At 40.2% G+C, this 18,885-nt stretch overlaps 1 protein-coding gene across 3 annotated transcripts in view; it reads left to right on the plus strand.

The window, feature by feature from the left end:
- hectd1.S (HECT domain containing E3 ubiquitin protein ligase 1 S homeolog) overlaps positions 1-18,885 on the plus strand; it is a 65,590-nt gene that overhangs the window by 21,045 nt on the left and 25,660 nt on the right. For 2 of the 3 annotated variants that reach the window (XM_018232184.2, XM_018232182.2), the window contains exons 3-16: positions 10,020-10,254; positions 11,401-11,628; positions 11,761-12,042; positions 12,126-12,396; positions 12,527-12,603; positions 13,243-13,341; positions 13,853-13,967; positions 14,541-14,715; positions 15,038-15,176; positions 16,993-17,232; positions 17,388-17,610; positions 17,798-18,061; positions 18,379-18,455; positions 18,567-18,701. In XM_018232184.2, coding sequence (XP_018087673.1) covers positions 10,020-10,254; positions 11,401-11,628; positions 11,761-12,042; positions 12,126-12,396; positions 12,527-12,603; positions 13,243-13,341; positions 13,853-13,967; positions 14,541-14,715; positions 15,038-15,176; positions 16,993-17,232; positions 17,388-17,610; positions 17,798-18,061; positions 18,379-18,455; positions 18,567-18,701 — 2,560 coding nt within the window. The remainder of the gene's footprint in view (positions 1-10,019; positions 10,255-11,400; positions 11,629-11,760; positions 12,043-12,125; positions 12,397-12,526; positions 12,604-13,242; positions 13,342-13,852; positions 13,968-14,540; positions 14,716-15,037; positions 15,177-16,992; positions 17,233-17,387; positions 17,611-17,797; positions 18,062-18,378; positions 18,456-18,566; positions 18,702-18,885) is intronic. The other variant, XM_018232183.2, reaches the window with a different exon arrangement.

The raw sequence follows: 18,885 nt of genomic DNA on the forward strand, positions 1-18,885 counted from the left end.
CTTTTTTTCATTGATTTGAATTATATGCATGCAGATATTTGCTTATTAATGGCACATTTCATAAATTATATTTGAAAGACTTTTGTATATGGGATAATCCACACAGGGTTATTACCAGACAGCATGAAAATATGCATAAAGTTAGTCACTTGGCAACCTTGCCACATGAGCGGATGTTTAAACGAGTGCATCTTTGCCTATTTGACTGTCTGATCCAGGTGATAATTGGGGTCTTCAGAGCTCCATCAGGTAAGGAGATAAGATAAGGAGCACATTAACTCCCCAATGTAGTCTCTGCCCAATGAGGTTCTAACCCAGCAATCCCCAACCAGTAGCTCGTGAGTAACATGTTGCTCTCCAACCCCTTGGATGTTGCTCTCAGTGTCCTCAAAGCAGGTGATTATTTTTGAATTCGAGTCATGGAAGCACATTTTAATTGCATAAAAACTAAGTATAGTGCCAAGTAGAGCCTTCTGTAGGCTGCCAGTCAACATAGGGGCTACCAAATGGCCAATCACAACCCTTATTTAGCACCCCAAGGGACTTTTTCATGCTTGTGTTGCTCCCCAAATCTTTTTACATTTGAATGTGGCTCACGGGTAAAAAAGGTTGGGGACCCCTGTTCTAACCTGTCCCATCGATATCTAATCCATGTTTGTCTAGAGTCTAGAATAGATAATAGTCGACAATGAACCATACATGACTTGTGTTTGGCAAGTTTTAATTTCAGGGCATGGGTGAAGTTTCAATCAACACTGTTTATTTCAGCAATCACACCTCTACCTGAGATTGCTTCCCATTTAGTACCTGTCTATGTAACATAGTAACATAGTAACATAGTAAGTAAGGTTGAAAAAAGACACATGTCCATTGAGTTCAACTTTTTTTTTTTTTTTTTTTATTAACTACCTATCTGCCAGTTGATCCAGAGGAAGGCAAAAAAACCCATCTGAAGCCTCTCCAATTTGCCTTAGAGGGGGAAAAATTCCTTCCTGACTCCAAAATGGCAATCGGACTAGTCCCTGGATCAACTTGGACTATGAGCTATTTCCCATAACCCTGTATTCCCTCACTTGCTAAAAAGCCATCCAACCCCTTCTTATACCTATCTAATGTATCAGCCTGTACCCCTGATTCACTTCCCAGCTCTCCCTGTAACACCCCTTTCCCTCCTCTAATCTCATTGGCTCCCTCCTGTCTGCTGGGAGGAGCTACTGGTGAATAAAGCATCCGACCCTTCCTTGTACCTATCTAATGTATCAGCCTGTACAACTGATTCAGGGAGAGAATTCCACATCTTCACAGCTCTCACTGTAAAAAACCCCTTCCGAATATTTAGGCGGAACCTCTTTTCTTCTAATCGGAATGGGTGACCTTGTGTCAGCTGGAAAGACCTGCTGGTAAATAAATCATTAGAGAGATTATTATATGATTCCCTTATATATTTATACATAGTTATCATATCACCCCTTAAGCGCCTCTTCTCCAGCGTGAACATCCCCAATTTGGCCAGTCTTTCCTCATAGCTAAGATTTTCCCTTTACCAGCTTAGTTGCCCTTCTCTGTCCCCTCTCTAATACAATAATGTCCTGTTTGAGTGATGGAGACCAAAACTGTAGGGCATATTCTAGATGGGGCCTTACAAGTGCTCTATGTAGTAGTGGCATTCTCCCTATGATCCAGCTCACTTATGTTTTGATCTGAAGTTTAGCATAGCCTATCCTTGTTGTAACGTCTTACCTATCAGTACCTATGTATCCCTTTATAGCACTGCTGCTGTACAAAGGATTATTGATGGGGTTATTATTGATGGGGTTATTATTGATGGGGTGAGTTATGGCATCATTAGAGGTCCCCTGATCTCTCATCTTGCAGAAATTGATGCAGTTGCAGGTTACTATCACCTGTGGTCGCTGTTGTAGTTTGTAGTGAAGTCAATAGCAAAGTTACAGACAGTATCATACAACTTTTTATACGTTTGGGAAAGTTCAGGGAGAAAGCATTTACTTTTAACTTTTAACATAAAAAAGGCAGCAGAATTGTGCATAAAATGCAGTGAAGCTCCAGAGCTGGCCTGCAGGGTTTAAGTTGAACAGCCTTGCAGTAGAGTATTAGTTGCAGTAACTTTTGTAATTCTCCCTATTAATAACAGAACAAGCATGGTATTATGGATATTAAAGTTTTGGCCAGAGAACTGACTTCTGATGTACTGTTTTAATAGTACAGGTATAGGATCTGTTAACCAGAAAGTTCAGAATTACGGAAAGGCCATCTCCCATAGACTCCGTTGTAATCAGATAATCCAATGTTTTAAAAATGGTATCCTTTTTCTGTGTAATAATAAAACAGTAACTTGTACTTAATCTTAACTAATAAGTAATCCTTATTGGAAACCAGCCTATTGGCTTTATTTGTGCTTGAATGGCTGCCCCCATGGCTACACAGCAGCTTGTTTATATAAACTATAGTAGTACTTATCTGTTATCTACTGTGTATCCTGTGCTTGAATGGCTGCCGCCATGGCTACACAGCAGCTTGTTTATATAAACTATAGTAGTACTTATCTGTTATCTACTGTGTATCCTGTGCTTGAATGGCTGCCCCCATGGCTACACGGCAGCTTGTTTATATAAACTATAGTAGTACTTATCTGTTATCTACTGTGTATCCTGTGCTTGAATGGCTGCCCCCATGGCTACACAGCAGCTTGTTTACATAAACTATAGTAGTACTTATCTGTTATCTACTGTGTATTCTGTGCTTGAATGGCTGCCCCCGTGGCTACCAGCAGCTTGTTTATATAAACTATAGTAGTACTTATCTGTTATCTACTGTGTATCCTGTGCTATAATGGCGGCCCCCATGGCTACACAGCAGCTTGTTTATATAAACTATAGTAGTACTTATCTGTTATCTACTGTGTATCCTGTGCTTGAATGGCTGTCCCCATGGCTACACAGCAGCTTGTTTATATAAACTATAGTAGTACTTATCTGTTATCTACTGTGTATCCTGTGCTTGAATGGCTGCCTCCATGGCTACACAGCAGCTTGTTTATATAAACTATAGTAGTACTTATCTGTTATCTACTGTGTATCCTGTGCTATAATGGCGGCCCCCATGGCTACACAGCAGCTTGTTTATATAAACTATAGTAGTACTTATCTGTTATCTACTGTGCTATAATGGTGGCCCCCATGGCTACATAGCAGCTTTACCAGTGCAGGACAATATTTCATTTTTTGATGTTGCTGTTCCTTTAATTCACAGCACTGCCATAGGGCCCCATGACCAGGCCGGTAGTGATGAGTAAATGTCCTGTTAGAATAGGACCGGTTTTTGTGCAATCCCGGAACTTTCCTATCATTTTCCTGGAATGAAGTTACACAGTAGCCATCGCTGTGGGTGTTTCTGTAAGTACCTGCTTCTTTTTGTAAATGACACTTGTGTAGAGTATTGCAGCAAGCTTATATTTTGGGAACTGCCCCATTTCTGTTGATGGATAAGGTTACAGCCTCCTTTATACAGGAAATATTGTACATCCCTAGTGTAAAATAGAAAGCTATTTGATATCCCAATCAGTTCCATGACCATATATAGGCCACAGGCTGCTTGTTTTTTTTTTCTCTCGATCAATTTGGCCTATCTCTGCCTATGGTCTATAATGACAGAAGATTGGGTGAAAGCAGGATTTGGCCGGGGTTTGTCTTGCCTCTAGTAATATGAAATGAACTAAACGTAATTGAACCTTGATTAGCATATCTGGTACTGCTCCCAGTATTGCTTCATATGGGGTTTTCCTTCAGTTCACATGTAGTACTGAGAATATTAGGTTATATACTCGCGTACAGAACCTGATTGCCTGGGGGCAGATCCACCATATGTGTCTCATTGTGCCCAAATCAGAACAATCTTGGAAGCAGTATCCAGATGCTGTTGGGGCAAAATAAAAGCTTGCTGCACTACTCTACATAAATGTCATTTACACAAAAGCCGGTACTCATAGAAATCGCAGACGGGATGATACTTGGACCTCTTCGTTTTCTGAAAGTCTCCTGAAGTTTCTTCGTTGGGCATCTTCGGCCAACTTCGGAAAACGAAGCATTCCGTGTGCTATCCCCCCGGCGATTTAGATTCTAGCTGGAGGGAAGGCTGTTCTGGAAGATTAGTTGCCTGAAGAAGAGGCGATTTGTCGCTGGGCAACAAAATCTTCCCGAATCTTAGCGTATGTCACTGACCTAAATGTGAAATTGCTCTGCGCGAAGGTTTCCCAGAAAGGCAGCAGTGCTCAAAGACTTTGTGGTAGAGACTTAGGGGTCTATTTATCAAAGAGTGAAGTTAGAGATTGCCAAAGTCCTCTAGAGTGAAATTCCGCCACTCCATTAATTTCTACGGGATTTTTAAAAGAGTATTTATCAATGGGTGAAAGTGAAAGTTCCTCCTTTGATAAATATGCCTTTCAAAATCCCATAGAAATGAATGGATAGTGGTGGAATTTCACTTGAGAGGACTGTGATGATCTCTAACTAACTCTTTGATGAATAGTTGTTGGCAATATGCATGATTTACAAGGCCTGATACAGCTCTGACTCAGGGAGTTGGAAGTTTTCATGTAGGGCATCAATGGTGTAGATACCCCGGGAGTTAAAAGACCAGTAACATAGTTTCTACGCAACGAAAGAAAACCCCCCCAAGACCGTTTTAACATTAAATTTGCAAATTCTTTAATAAATCGCTTACCGATTCTCTAATTATTGTGATATAATTGCTCCGGAGAGCTAGTAAGTTTAACATCTAGTATGGATATCGAAGTGGGTTGCCATTGGAATTTGAAATTAAGGGTCAGCAGTTTCTCGGTTTCTTTAGGTAAATTAATATTAAGGGCCTCCGTCTTGGCGTGGTTGACAAGAAACTAGAGAGCTTCCCAAATGTTGTAATAAGGATATTAAGGGTTTAGTTATTAGCAAAGTAACATCGGCTGCAAACAGACTAACTTTGTGAGCTAATTACCTGTAGCAATACTGGAAATGTCGGTTATTTCTAATTGATATAGCCAATGGCTTGATTGCAAGGTCAAACAGAAGAGGGTGTAGGGGGCATCCTTGGTGGGTTCCCTGGGAGATGGGAAAGGTAGAGGATATAAATGGGCCTACTGTTACTAGTGCTATTGGGGTGCAGTACAAAGTCTTTATCCATTTTAGAAAGCTATTCCCAAGTCCCCATTCCCTCAAAACAAAATATTAATAGTCCCAAGATACAGAATCAAATGTTTTCATTATATCGAGTTTCAGGAGCATAGCAGGTGTAGATGTAGCTGTAGCCTTTGACATCATGAGGGATAGTCTGCAGATTGCATTGGGAGATTGGCGTCCCAGGATAAAACCGACCTGGTCCCGGTGGATCATGCTTGGGAGTTTATCGTTAAGCTAGTATTTTAGCCAGTATTTTAATATTGGTATTGAAAACTGAAATGGGTCGATAATTCTTGCAATCTTTATGGTCAGCCCCTGGTTTTGGGATAGGAGATATTTTAGCAGTCAGCATATTACTAGATAGGGTGTCTCCACTAGTAAGCTGATTAAACATAGTGGTTAAGTGAGGAATGAGGATATGGGAGAACTTTTTATATTAGGCCACTGAAAGACCACCAGGGCCTGGTGCTTTGGATAACTTGAGGGTTTTAATCGCGGATTGAACTTTTTGATCTGTAATGTCAACATCTAAAAGAGATTGATGATCTAGGGAGAGCTTGGGAAGTGATAGATTTTAAAATAAACCCTGTAGTCGATTTTTAGAAACTGTACCTGTTGTGGAATAAAATTTGTTATAATAAGTAGCAAATTCTTCTACTATTTTCCCCAGTGCTCCGGTCAATTGACGTTTTGACTGGTTATAGGTATGTGAAACAGTTTGCTGTTATTAAGACATTTATTGAGAAGCTTTCCTGGCCTATTAGATTGGGAAGGTGAGGGCAAGATCTAACTTAGTTCTTTCTGTATTTGGTTTCTGTAATCTATATTAGGGTTATGGGCTTGTAATGTGGTTGTGTTCTAAACTGGATGTTAATCTAGAAATTTCTGCTAATTGTTTTTTCTTCCATTGGGATCCCAGTTGTATTATTTTCCATGATCACTGCCTTATGGGCTTCCCACAGGGTGGCCTACGAAGAAACATATTTTGGTTGGGTAACGTAATCTTTCAGGGAAGCTTCAGGGATGGAAAGCAAGGATTCATTTAACCTTCAAAGAGGTTTATTATGTACCCTGTAAAGGTATGATAAAAATAATGAGACTGGAGAAATATTTGACCATGGGGTATTAAAAGTTGCTACTCCCTGCTATATCCAAATATGATCTATATGGTATACAGTTTGTGGGGTGGGTGTAATGAGTAAATTGCTTTACCCCCGTTAAAGCTCTTTCCATTAGTCAGACCCATCTGGGATAATTGAGATTTCACGGCTCCTGAATCCGGTCCAAAAGGAGGCGGGGGTGAGGAAGCCTGTGTATCTAGTGTTTGCCTATCCCAGAATCCATCAAATATTAAGTTAGAGTCTCCACATAGAATTTAAGAAACATGGTCAAAATCTAAGAGTGCAGATCTAAGGTGATTAAAAAATTGCTTCTGTCTGGTATTTGGAGCATAATAGGATACAACAATAGGTGAATGTTTTTCACTGTACAAAGATGACACATCTCACATAGCTCATAAACTCTTTCCAAATATGTTTTATTCCCCCCCATACCTCCTTTGTCGCGACCTATATATATATCCTTTATTGTTATTATTATTTATAATTATTATAAGTAAAAATGGCACACATGGGTTTTCTATGTACAGGTATGGGACCTGTTATCCAGAATGCTTGGGACCTGGGCTTTTCCAGATAATGGATCTTTCAGTAATTTGGTTCTTCATACCTTAAGTCTACTAGAAAATCATAAATTTTAAACAGACAAAATAGGCTGATCCTGCTTCCAATAAGGATTAATTATATCTCAGTTTGGATCATGTACAAGGTACTATTTTATTATTACAGACGAAAAGGAAAAAAAAATTGGATAAAATGGAGTTTATGGAAGTAGGCCTTTCCATAATTCGGAGCTTTCGGGATAACAAATCCAATACCTGTATAAGCCTCAGTCATGTGAGATTTAGTTCCCATTTTCGGTTGAACATCCCTTGTTAGAGTTTCAGAAGCAGTGTAATATAGTTACTTATAGCCTGATAAATGTATTTGTTGTTTAGAAATGTGCACCATTTGTATTTTTACTGTATGCATTGTTGTCAATAAAGAATTCCTTTATTTAAAAAAAAAAAAAAAAAAAGACAAGGAAAGTTAAAATCACTGGGGGATGTCAAATGCTTAGTCACCCACATTGGGAGAGAGCTCCAAGTGCAGGCGCCTACATTAAGTGATGAGACTCCATGCTCACTCATTATACAGCGTTGTTTGAAAGTTTGTGAGCTCTTTAAAATTTTCTATATTTTTTTTTTATATGAATGTGACCTAAAACATCATCCGACTTTCAAACTGTTGATCAGTCCTTCACATCGACTTGGAGGAATTTGAGCCCATTCCTTCATACAGAAGTTTCAGCTCTTTGATGTTGGTGGGTTTCCTCACATGAACCATTCACTTTAGGTCTTTCCACAACATTTCAATTGGATGAAGGTCAGGACTTTGACTTGACCATTCCAGAACATGCACTTTATTCTTCTTTAATCATTCTTTGGTAGAATGTTTAGGATCGTTGTCTTGCTGCTTGACCCACTGTCTCTTGAGATGCGATTCACAGATGGACATCTTGACATTTTCCTTTAGAATTCTCTGGTATAGTTCAGAATTCATTGTTTCATCAATGAAGCCAAGCCGTCCAGGCCCAGTTGCAACAAAAAAACAGGCCCAAACCAGAACACTCCCACCACCATGTTTCACAGATGGGATAAAGTTCTTATGCCGGAATGCAGTGTTTTTCTTTCTTCAAATGTAACGCTCCTCATGTAAGCAAAAAAATTCTATTTTGGCTTCATCTGTCCACAAATGATCCAGTATCCTTCTGGTTTGTCCACATGATCTTTAGCAAACTTTTTATGGTCAGCAATATTTTTGTTGGAGAGTAGTGGCTTTTTATTTGCTACCCTGCTATTCACACCATTGTTGTTCAGTGTTCTCCTGATGGTGGACTCATGAACATCAACATTCACCAATGTGAGACAGGCCTTCAGTTGCTTAGATGTTACCTTGGATTCCTTTGTAACCTCTCAGACTATCTCAGAGTTATCTTTGAAGGTCAACCATTTCTGGGTAGGGTAACAACGGTCTGGAATTTGTTCACAATCTATCTGACTGGTGGAGATCAAAATCTTTAGAGATAGTCTTGTAACCTTTCCAGCTTTATGGGCATCAACAACACTTTTTCTGAGGTCCTCAGACACCTCCTTTGTTTGAGCCATGATACACATCCACAAATAAGTTGTATGTGAGATCAGGCTTTGCTGGATACTCTTTACATAAGACCGGGTCTCTCAATCATACCTGATTGTCCTGCCATTGACTGAAAAAACTGAGTTTTCACCTTCAAATTACATGATAATCCTAAGGAAGCACTTTTGCTACACTCATATATATTTTATTGGATCTTTATTGTTCTATAAATACATGACCAAATATAATAATTGTTTCGTTTGTTTAGGTTTTTGTCATGTACTTCTAGGACTTGTTTGAAAATCAGATCATGATATAGATCACATTCATATAAGACTACAGAACATTTTAAAGGGTTCACAAAGTCTTAAGCACCACTGTATGTATGTTCTCCCTGTTTCTGTGTGGGGAGGTTTTCTCTTGGTATTCTGCTTTCCTTCCGCACTTCAAAAATATACAGGTAAGCTTATTGGCTCCTGATAGATTTGAATATCATGTGTTTTTTGCATGAATTTGGTAGAATGTAATGATGTGAATTATAAACATTTAAAAGAAAGCACTGTAACATGTTGCCTCTATATAATTAAATGAAATTAATAATCGGCTGTAATAAAAAAAATGACCCTTTACTTGATCCCAGCTAATTTTCAGTATAATCATTTTTGGAGGCAACACTGTTCTGATGGGTTTAATGTTTAGTTTTTTTTGTTTTTTTAAGTAAAGGAAAGACCAATTATCTGGAAAATCATAGGTCCCAAGCATTCTGTACCTGTACATGCACTTTTTCTAGAATTTTCATTTAAGCAACAGCAAAACAATCACAATCTGTATTGCTATCAAAAATCGCAAGCTAAGTTTCCGCCAGGTAAAACATGATGGTGTAGAGACTGCAGCCCAGAGCAGTGGAGGACATGAAGCTTGTGGACTCTTATGAAGCTGACACACATAGCCATTTGTGGAGGTTTATTTATTAAAGGTCGGATTTTTGTGGTTTTCTAGGTTTTTAAAACCACAACTACACTCGCCAACTCTAAAATCATGATTGTCGTTGAATTTATTAAAATATCTGCACGAAAAAAGTGCTCAACGATAGGGTTAAAAAATACAAATATTTCGAAAACTGAGTGAGTTTTTCGGACAAAAGTCAGAATTGAGTTAAAGCAGTCTAATCAGATAAGCACCGCTCCCATTGACTTTTATAGGACCGTGCCAACTTTTACCGGTACTTGGGGAAGTTTGGCATTGGAAGTTTTGATGGTTTTTAGAACTTTTTAGAAATATCGGAAAAACAGAAATTTTTAGAGATTCTGAGAAAATTATTTGATTGTTAGTAAACCAGCCCCCAAGTGTTTAGTTGCCCATATGATTAGTAGCTCCTATTCATTTGAGCCGCAGATGCCTGAAATCAAGGGTTGCTGGAAACGTTGTGTTCTCTTCATCTGCCGTTCCTTATATAATATCGGGGTGTATTTCTACATGGCCACATCCCCTACAGAAATAAGGAACAATGGATTTTAACCATCTAAATGTTTGATTGCTTGGCTAGCACATGGCTGTTTTGTGTGAATTGTTCTTTCTCTTTCCATTCTAGATGTCCACCTCGTACCTTCCTGCCGGCGTTGTGTAAAATATTCCTGGATGAAAGCGCCCCAGACAGTGTGCTGGAAGTAACTGCCCGAGCTATCACCTATTATCTGGATGTGTCTGCCGAGTGCACAAGACGTATTGTGGGAGTGGAAGGGGCTATCAAAGCTTTGTGCAATAGGCTTGTAGTGGTAGAGCTGAACAACAGAACCAGTCGGGATTTGGCAGAACAGTGTGTCAAGGTGAGATGGCTGGCAGCATTTCACTATGTATACTTGTATATCACCATCAACCAAAACAAATAGGTAAAGAGTCTAGCATCTAGTCAAGCATTCATATTTTTGCTATTGAATAGAATGCTGTATTTTGCTAGAGGCAAAAAAATAAATAAATAAAGACCAGTTTACTTCCATTTACAGCAATGTAATCATTTAAAGGCTAACTTTCCTTTAAAGCTATTTCCTGACCTGTCATGTTTAAAGGAGAAAAGCTACAGAAGCAGTTTATTGCCAATAGATTAGCCACAATAGAGCAAGCTATAAAAATATATTTATTCTGCAGAATGCTTTACCATACCCGAGTAAACCGCTCTAGAATCTCTCTGTTGGTTTAGGATAGCAGCTGCCATATTGGTTTGGTATGACATCACTTTCTGCCCGAGTCTCTCCCTGCTCACCCATAGCTCTGGGCTCAGATTACAGCAAAGGAGCAAACTGAGCATGCTCAAGCCCTAGCCCTGGAGGTTTAAGCTGAAAACAGTTAGTCTGATACAGAAGCCCATGAGTACACAATAGAAGGAAAGAAATGTGCTGTTTCTTTTGACAGAGGACTCAGAGCAGCATTACTTTGAGGGTTTACTGGTGTATTTATATAGACCTTTCTGATAAAGCTTACTTTTTAGCCTTTCCTTCTCCTTTAAGGTAAGGATTCTAGGGGAAATGTAATAAAAGATGCAAAGTTAGCTTAGCTATGGGTTACTCTCCCAGTAGACCTGGTGATGTATATGCACTTTAATTTATTTTGCAGAATTGTTAGCTAAGCATAGGTATTCAGTTGGGGAATTAATATTGCATTATAACATTCTCAGGGGCGTAACTATAGAGGAAGCAGACCCTGCGGTTGCAGGGGGGCCCAGGAGTGTAGGGGGCCCAGTGAGACCCTAATTAATGAGCAATTTTAATATATCTTGGTAAAATAGGCAAAACTAATAAATATTTTGGGGCCCTAAATTGAATTTGCTATGGGGCCCAGTAACAACTAGTTACGCCACTGAACATTCTCATTAGGTCTTACAAACATATTTGTATATAAACATTTCTGTCTGGAAAAGAATTAAAGGGCATATCAATTTTAACCTTTTTGTTTAAACAATTATTTTTCTCCATAAGGTGCTAGAGCTAATCTGTACACGTGAGTCTGGAGCTGTATTTGAGGCAGGGGGTTTGAGCTGTGTGCTGACATTCATTCGGGACAGTGGGCACCTAGTTCACAAGGATACTCTGCATTCTGCCATGGCTGTGGTTTCCCGACTGTGTGGAAAGATGGAGCCACAAGATGCATCATTAGAAACATGTGTGGAGTCTCTCTCCAGCCTGCTGAAGCACGAAGACTACCAGGTGAGGATAGAAATGAAATGAAATACTAAACATTTATAAAATGGAAGTGGAGAACGTGGAGTAGCAAAAGAGGCAGCGTGATTTTATAGGTTACCTTGCAGGAGCCTCAGTATGATGTTTTTTTCCCTGTAGGTATCGGATGGAGCCCTTCGCTGCTTTGCCTCCCTTGCTGACCGCTTTACACGCCGTGGTGTAGATCCAGCTCCACTTGCACAGCATGGACTCACCGAGGAACTACTCTCCCGAATGGCATCCGCCGGAGGCACTGTGTCAGGTCCTTCTTCAGTTTGTAAAACAGGGCGTGGCACCAGTGGGGGACCTTCCACCTCTGGAGACTCAAAAATCAGCAATCAGGTCTCCACTATTGTCAGCCTTTTATCTACGCTATGCCGTGGTTCACCAGTCGTCACGCATGTATGTTACAGAGGGACACACGCACAAACATGTGGGTTTAACTGTTAATTTCCAGGTCATTTCACCTTTATTTTTTGCAATAGGATTTACTTCGGGCAGAACTCCTAGACTCCATGGAAAGTGCTCTACAAGGTGATGAGCGTTGTGTTCTTGACACCATGCGCCTTGTCGACCTGCTTTTGGTGCTGCTTTTTGAAGGCCGCAAAGCTTTGCCCAAGTCTAGTGCTGGCTCCACAGGTCGTATTCCTGGCCTGCGGCGACTTGATAGTTCAGGAGAGCGATCTCACCGCCAGCTGATAGACTGCATCCGCAGTAAGGACACAGATGCCCTCATAGATGCCATTGATACGGGAGGTGAGTCTTAAGACAGAAAGATTGTTATATTGAGAGAGCAAAAGGGAGAGTGAGGACCTTGAACTGCATAGGATTCCAAACCAACTTCATTGTTCTACTTCTGTACTCTCTGTTTTGTCATTGTTTTTAGCATTTGAAGTAAATTTTATGGATGATGTTGGCCAGACTCTTCTGAACTGGGCCTCTGCTTTTGGCACACAGGAAATGGTGAGAACTAATTATATAATTAGAAACACATTGCCCTGTATATGTGAATTTTAAAGCCGTGTGTAATAATAAAGAGAATAATAAAGTTTATTATCACAGTGTGTTTTCAAGGGGTAGTTATTTCATGTAAGCATGCTATGAGAATCCGAAATAGGGAACATGAATCTGACATTATGAATAGACAAATACTGCATTCGGAGAATCTTTACAAATAACTTTAAGACCAATGAACATTTTGAATGAATGTATACAGGACACCCGCTTAAAAGGAGGATTAATAGTAATTGAGGGAAGAAGTTTTGTCATTGTAAGGCAGGGGTACCCAAAAGGTGGATCGGGATCCATCAGTAGACCTTTAGCTGGGGATCAGTAGATCTCAAGACACTGTCAACAAACAGCTGGTCTAAATCATGTTTCATGCTTTTCATTCAGATATTTATTTATATGTGAAGGTTACATAAGAAATAGTTGTTAAATATAGAAATATACATTTTCTCACAAATCAATATTCAAATAATATTTCCCATGGAACAGAATTCTAGCAATGCTTTTATGGATGTAGATGGGACATCATCACTATTAGTAAAGTACGGCACTCCTGTTGTAAGGACTCAGTAGCTTTGTTTCTCTACTCCCTAGGTTGAATTCCTGTGTGAGCGAGGTGCAGATGTGAACAGGGGGCAGAGGTCATCTTCACTGCATTATGCTGCATGTTTCGGAAGGCCTCAGGTGGCAAAGGTAGGAAGCTAAGGGATGGAATTTGTGCAAGTTCAGCAGTAGGATTGTCGTGTTTTAGGGAATTGGGTCAGCTCTGTGGCGCGGCTTTGGGAAAGCCTTCCGAATCACCAGTCCTATTAGCGGGCAGCTTAAATCTTTATTGTATGTCTGGCCTCTCATTTGCCCTTATGATTTATAAATTCCCTGTGCCTGCCAGTGCCAGACATTCTTTCAGTTATTTGCAGCTTTTAACAAGTCAGTGAAAATGAAGTCTTACAGAGTTTATCATTTGTTAGCGTACTGTGTTTTTCTTCCTTTTAATTTGTTAGAAAGCCACAAATTTTAACAGTTACTATTTTAATAGATGTGGTAATTCAACATAACCGCTGTAGATAGTTCAGTCTATTATTAGTACTTATGTCTGTATCCCTCAGTTCATCTATCTGTGGCTGCATAGATTTCCGCTTAGAATTTGTTGCACTGTTTGAAATCTACATTATAATGTAAATATGTTTTCATTGTATGTCCACAGACCCTCCTTCGCCATGGAGCCAACCCAGATTTAAGAGATGAGGATGGAAAAACCCCCTTGGATAAGGCCCGGGAGCGAGGCCACAGCGAAGTGGTGGCCATTTTGCAGTCCCCAGGTTTGTATTTACAAGTACTAGTCATATATTTTAAATAGAATAATTGTAAATATTAAGCATGTGTGGTTTATAGAGTAGAAATGTTCTTCTTCTTATTAAATTATTATTAAATAATTGCTCGTGCCTGTGTTATGCAGAGCATTATGGCACCATTGGTATGTGAGTGGAGTAGCCTGCTGAATGTTAAAATAAAGGGGTACACCTGGGCCTCTTAATGTTGTAAAGTAACTATTTGCAATATACTAAGGGTACCAACTGTTAGCACCTGGTCATTGATTATAGCCACTTAGCGGATGCACCAGATCAGTGCTCCTATTAACCAAAAACTGCATGCAAAGTGGAGTAAAAAAAAAAGCTGCCCTTCTGCTTAAAGTTTGAGTTTAAGCAAATCCGCATGTGCGCACCCAGAGTTCAGAAAAAGGAAGAAGATCATGGTGTACTTGCTCAGAAATACTGCAGGACAGTGCACTTTTCTGCTGGAGCACTGGGCTGGCTTATCGGCTAATTGATTATAAGAACTGTGGGCTATCTAACATTTGTTAGAACATTCATTGCCATGTTCTGATATTTTAGGGGACTGGATGTGCCCAGTCAACAAAGGAGATGAAAAGAAAAAGAAAGACACTAACCGGGAAGAGGAGGAATGCAACGAGCCAAAGGGAGACCCGGAAATGGCCCCCATCTACCTAAAAAGGCTGCTACCTGTCTTTGCACAGACCTTTCAGCAAACCATGCTTCCCTCTATCAGGTACCATCTACCATAAAAGCAGCAAACACCCTTTAAATTGGTATAATCTGCAGTAAAATTGTAAGGGGGAAAAAGTCTGCATTTGGACTTGGTTGGCCAAATCCTTAGCAATACAGGTAATATAATTATGAGAATGGAACAGCTGCCTCTTTGGGTGCTGCTATTTTTGCTTTTAATGCCGAATGCACTGACCAATTACTGCCTTTTCCTTTTTTGAGCATCGTTTTCTTAATACTTTGAAAGTATTGCACATGTCCTGATTTGTACTCTTTGATTGTGTGTTAATGTTTATGCCTAATCTTGCCATTTTAATGACCCTCAGGAAAGCAAGCTTAGCACTTATTCGGAAGATGATCCATTTCTGCTCAGAAGCCCTGCTTAAGGAAGTTTGTCATTCAGACGCTGGACACAATCTGCCCACCGTTCTTGTTGAGATAACAGCCACTGTATTAGACCAGGAGGTATGTATTAAAGTACATTAACAAAGAAAGATGTTTACTATGTAGTACCTTTATAGACATGACAGGACGGGGTGTGAGTATATACAGCATTGCCAGAATTAAAGTTTTTAGGTGTCTTGTTTCTGGGTAAATAACCAATGGTTATCTCTTGGGATTTTTGGACAATGACGCTTGCTAAATTGTACCCAGTACTGCACCAAATGTGGGGTTTACTTGCCCTTTAAAATACTATTTGTAGGTTATGGAGGCTAGTAATTCTTTATCCCAATATGTACCCGCTTTTAAATTGGTAAAATAGCAAGTTAGGATGAAAAAAGACACACGTCTATCAAGTTCAACCTTTTTTACTTTATATATAATAACCTGCCTAACTGCCAGTTGATCCAGAGGAAGGCAAAAAAAACTCCATTTGAAGCCTCTCCAATTAGGCTCAGAGGGGGAAAAATTCTTCCTGACTCCAAGATGGCAATCGGACTAGTCCCTGGATCAATACTATGAGCTATCTTCCCTATCCCTGTATTCCTTCACTTGCTAAACACCATCCAACCCCTTCTTATACCTATCTAATTTATCAGCCTGTACCCCTGATTCACTTCCCAGCTCTCCCTGTAACACCCCTTTCCCTCCTCTAATCTCATTGGCTCCCTGTCTGCTGGGAGGAGCTACTGGTTAATAAAGCATCCGACCCTTCCTTGTACCTATCTAATGTATCAGCCTGTACCACTGATTCACTTCCCAGCTCTCCCTGTAACACCCCTTTCCCTCCTCTAATCTCATTGGCTCCCTCCTGTCTGCTGGGAGGAGCTACTGGTGAATAAAGCATCCGACCCTTCCTTATACCTATCTAATGTATCAGCCTGTACCCCTGATTCACTTCCCAGCTCTCCCTGTAACACCCCTTTCCCTCCTCTAATCTCATTCGCTCCCTCCTGTCTGCTGGGAGGAGCTACTGGTGAATAAAGCATCCGACCCTTCCTTATACCTTTCTAATGTATCAGCCTGTACCCCTGATTCACTTCCCAGCTCTCCCTGTAACACCCCTTTCCCTCCTCTAATCTCATTGGCTCCCTCCTGTCTGCTGGGAGGAGCTACTGGTGAATAAAGCATCCGACCCTTCCTTGTACCTATCTAATGTATCAGCCTGTACCACTGATTCACTTCCCAGCTCTCCCTGTAACACCCCTTTCCCTCCTCTAATCTCATTGGCTCCCTCCTGTCTGCTGGGAGGAGCTACTGGTGAATAAAGCATCCGACCCTTCCTTGTACCTATCTAATGTATCAGCCTGTACCCCTGATTCACTTCCCAGCTCTCCCTGTAACACCCCTTTCCCTCCTCTAATCTCATTGGCTCCCTCCTGTCTGCTGGGAGGAGCTACTGGTGAATAAAGCATCCGACCCTTCCTTGTACCTATCTAATGTATCAGCCTGTACGACTGATTCAGGGAGACAATTCCACATCTTCACAGCTCTCACTGTAACAAACCCCTTCCCAATATTTAGCTGGAACCTCTTTTCTTCTAATCGGAATGGGTGACCTTGTGTCAGCTGGAAAGACCTACTGGTAAATAAATCATTAGAGAGATTATGAGATTGTTTGTTTGCTTTTTATTCATTATAGTTTCAGGATTTTTGGTTTGTGTGCTTATGGTCAGCAAAGTGTATTCTGACAAGTGACTCTTATTTTTGTCTATTATTTGTTTTTTATTTAATGCAAGCAGTATGGGGTTGACATATTGTTTCTTTCGGGAACGACAAATCTCATCCGTAGACTTCAACACTCTATAAATTTCATTTTAATATTTACTTTTTTTTTTAGGATGATGATGATGGTCACCTTCTAGCTCTGCAAATCATTAGGGATTTGGTGGACAAAGGTGATGACCTTTTTCTAGATCAGTTAGCCCGGCTTGGTGTTATAAGCAAAGTTTCGACACTAGCTGGACCTACATCGGATGATGAGAATGAGGAGGAAAGCAAGGCAGAGAAGGTGAGGATACACCTATTTCCTCTGTACAGTGCCCACAAAGGAATACAAGCAGCTGCATCACAACTTAAAGTGAGTTACTGTGGGCCTTTGTCACTCAGGCAATTGTGAATGTTATATTGAAGTTATCATATATAATACATGTCCCGCTTTTTTTCCTTAAAAATGAAACTAATCTACTTTTAGTTTGGATCTCTCTTAATATTTCTGACATTTGGTGCTTGTAGGAGGATGAGCCTCAGGAAGATGCCAAGGAGTTGCAACAGGGCCGACCCTATCATTGGCGGGACTGGTCTGTTATTCGCGGTAGGGACTGTTTGTACATCTGGAGTGATGCTGCAGCTCTGGAGCTCTCTAATGGTAGCAACGGCTGGTTCCGCTTTATCCTAGATGGGAAACTGGCAACCATGTACTCAAGTGGAAGCCCAGAGGGGGGTTCTGATAGCTCAGGTGAGTAAGTGGATGTAATTAGCACTGTAACCGAACAATAACATGCCAAAATAAAATGCAGGAATGGGTTTAGATAAAATATTAAATAGCAAGTGTGGGCTTTGCTTTTAATTTTTTAGTATTTCATTGTACATTCTATGTTAAATATTCCTAAAAGTTTCTCATCATTTCTTATCTTGCTGTGCAGAAAGCAGAAGTGAGTTCTTAGAAAAGTTACAGCGGGCCCGCAGCCAGGTCAAGCCATCGACTACCAGCCAGCCTATCTTGTCCACTCCTGGTCCGGGAAAGCTAACAGTAGGCAACTGGTCTCTCACTTGTCTGAAAGATGGTGAGATTGCAATCCACAACTCGGACGGGCAGCAGGCTACAATACTGAAGGAGGACCTACCAGGCTTTGTGTTTGAGTCAAACAGGGGTACTAAGCACTCCTTCACTGCAGAAACATCACTAGGTGGGTTAATGGATGTCAGAACTCTTCCATGTCTTCCTCTTTAGTTGTTGTTGAACTACAACTTCTAGAATCCCTAAGCAAGTTAAAGTATAATTCACAGCTGCATAGCCACTACTTGGAGATAATCCTAATTGTATACCCTCGGGGTTATCGTACACGTCAAGCTTTTATACCGTGTCAAAATGTTTTATGCATACTAATTACCTGTATCTACAGTTTATTATTACATTACATTTAATGATGCATAATTAAAAGTAGAATGGTTTACATTTAAAAGTACAACATTTGTATCTTACCTTGTGCTTTCTTTATTCAAGGATCTGAGTTTGTGACTGGCTGGACAGGAAAGAGAGGCAGAAAGCTGAAGTCCAAGTTGGAGAAAACTAAACAGAAGGTAAGACGTGGTTATAGCTTGAAGCTTAACACACCTTGGATCTACAAGCAATGAAAGTCTATGTATTTCTAAGAAAAATTAAATGCATCTTTGCACCTTGTCTCCCATTAGGTACGGACAATGGCAAGAGATTTGTATGACGATCATTTTAAGGCAGTGGAAAGCATGCCTCGAGGAGTGGTAGTGACTCTTCGAAATATTGCAACACAGTTGGAATCTGCTTGGGAACTTCATACAAACAGACAGGTGGGCAGAACATGGCAGAACATACAGTTATTAACTAAAGCAATTATCCTGTTACTCATTGTTCCAATCCCTGCCATCTATGGTGAATTGTATGTGTATTTACTTTTCTTTTTGATAAATGTTAGAATGTTTTTTTTTTTTTGTACATTTGTTACAATTGTCCCAAGCATGTACATTAAGTGAG

This window comes from Xenopus laevis, chromosome 8S (assembly GCF_017654675.1).
Source record: "Xenopus laevis strain J_2021 chromosome 8S, Xenopus_laevis_v10.1, whole genome shotgun sequence".
NCBI classification, from domain to species: Eukaryota; Metazoa; Chordata; class Amphibia; order Anura; family Pipidae; genus Xenopus; species Xenopus laevis.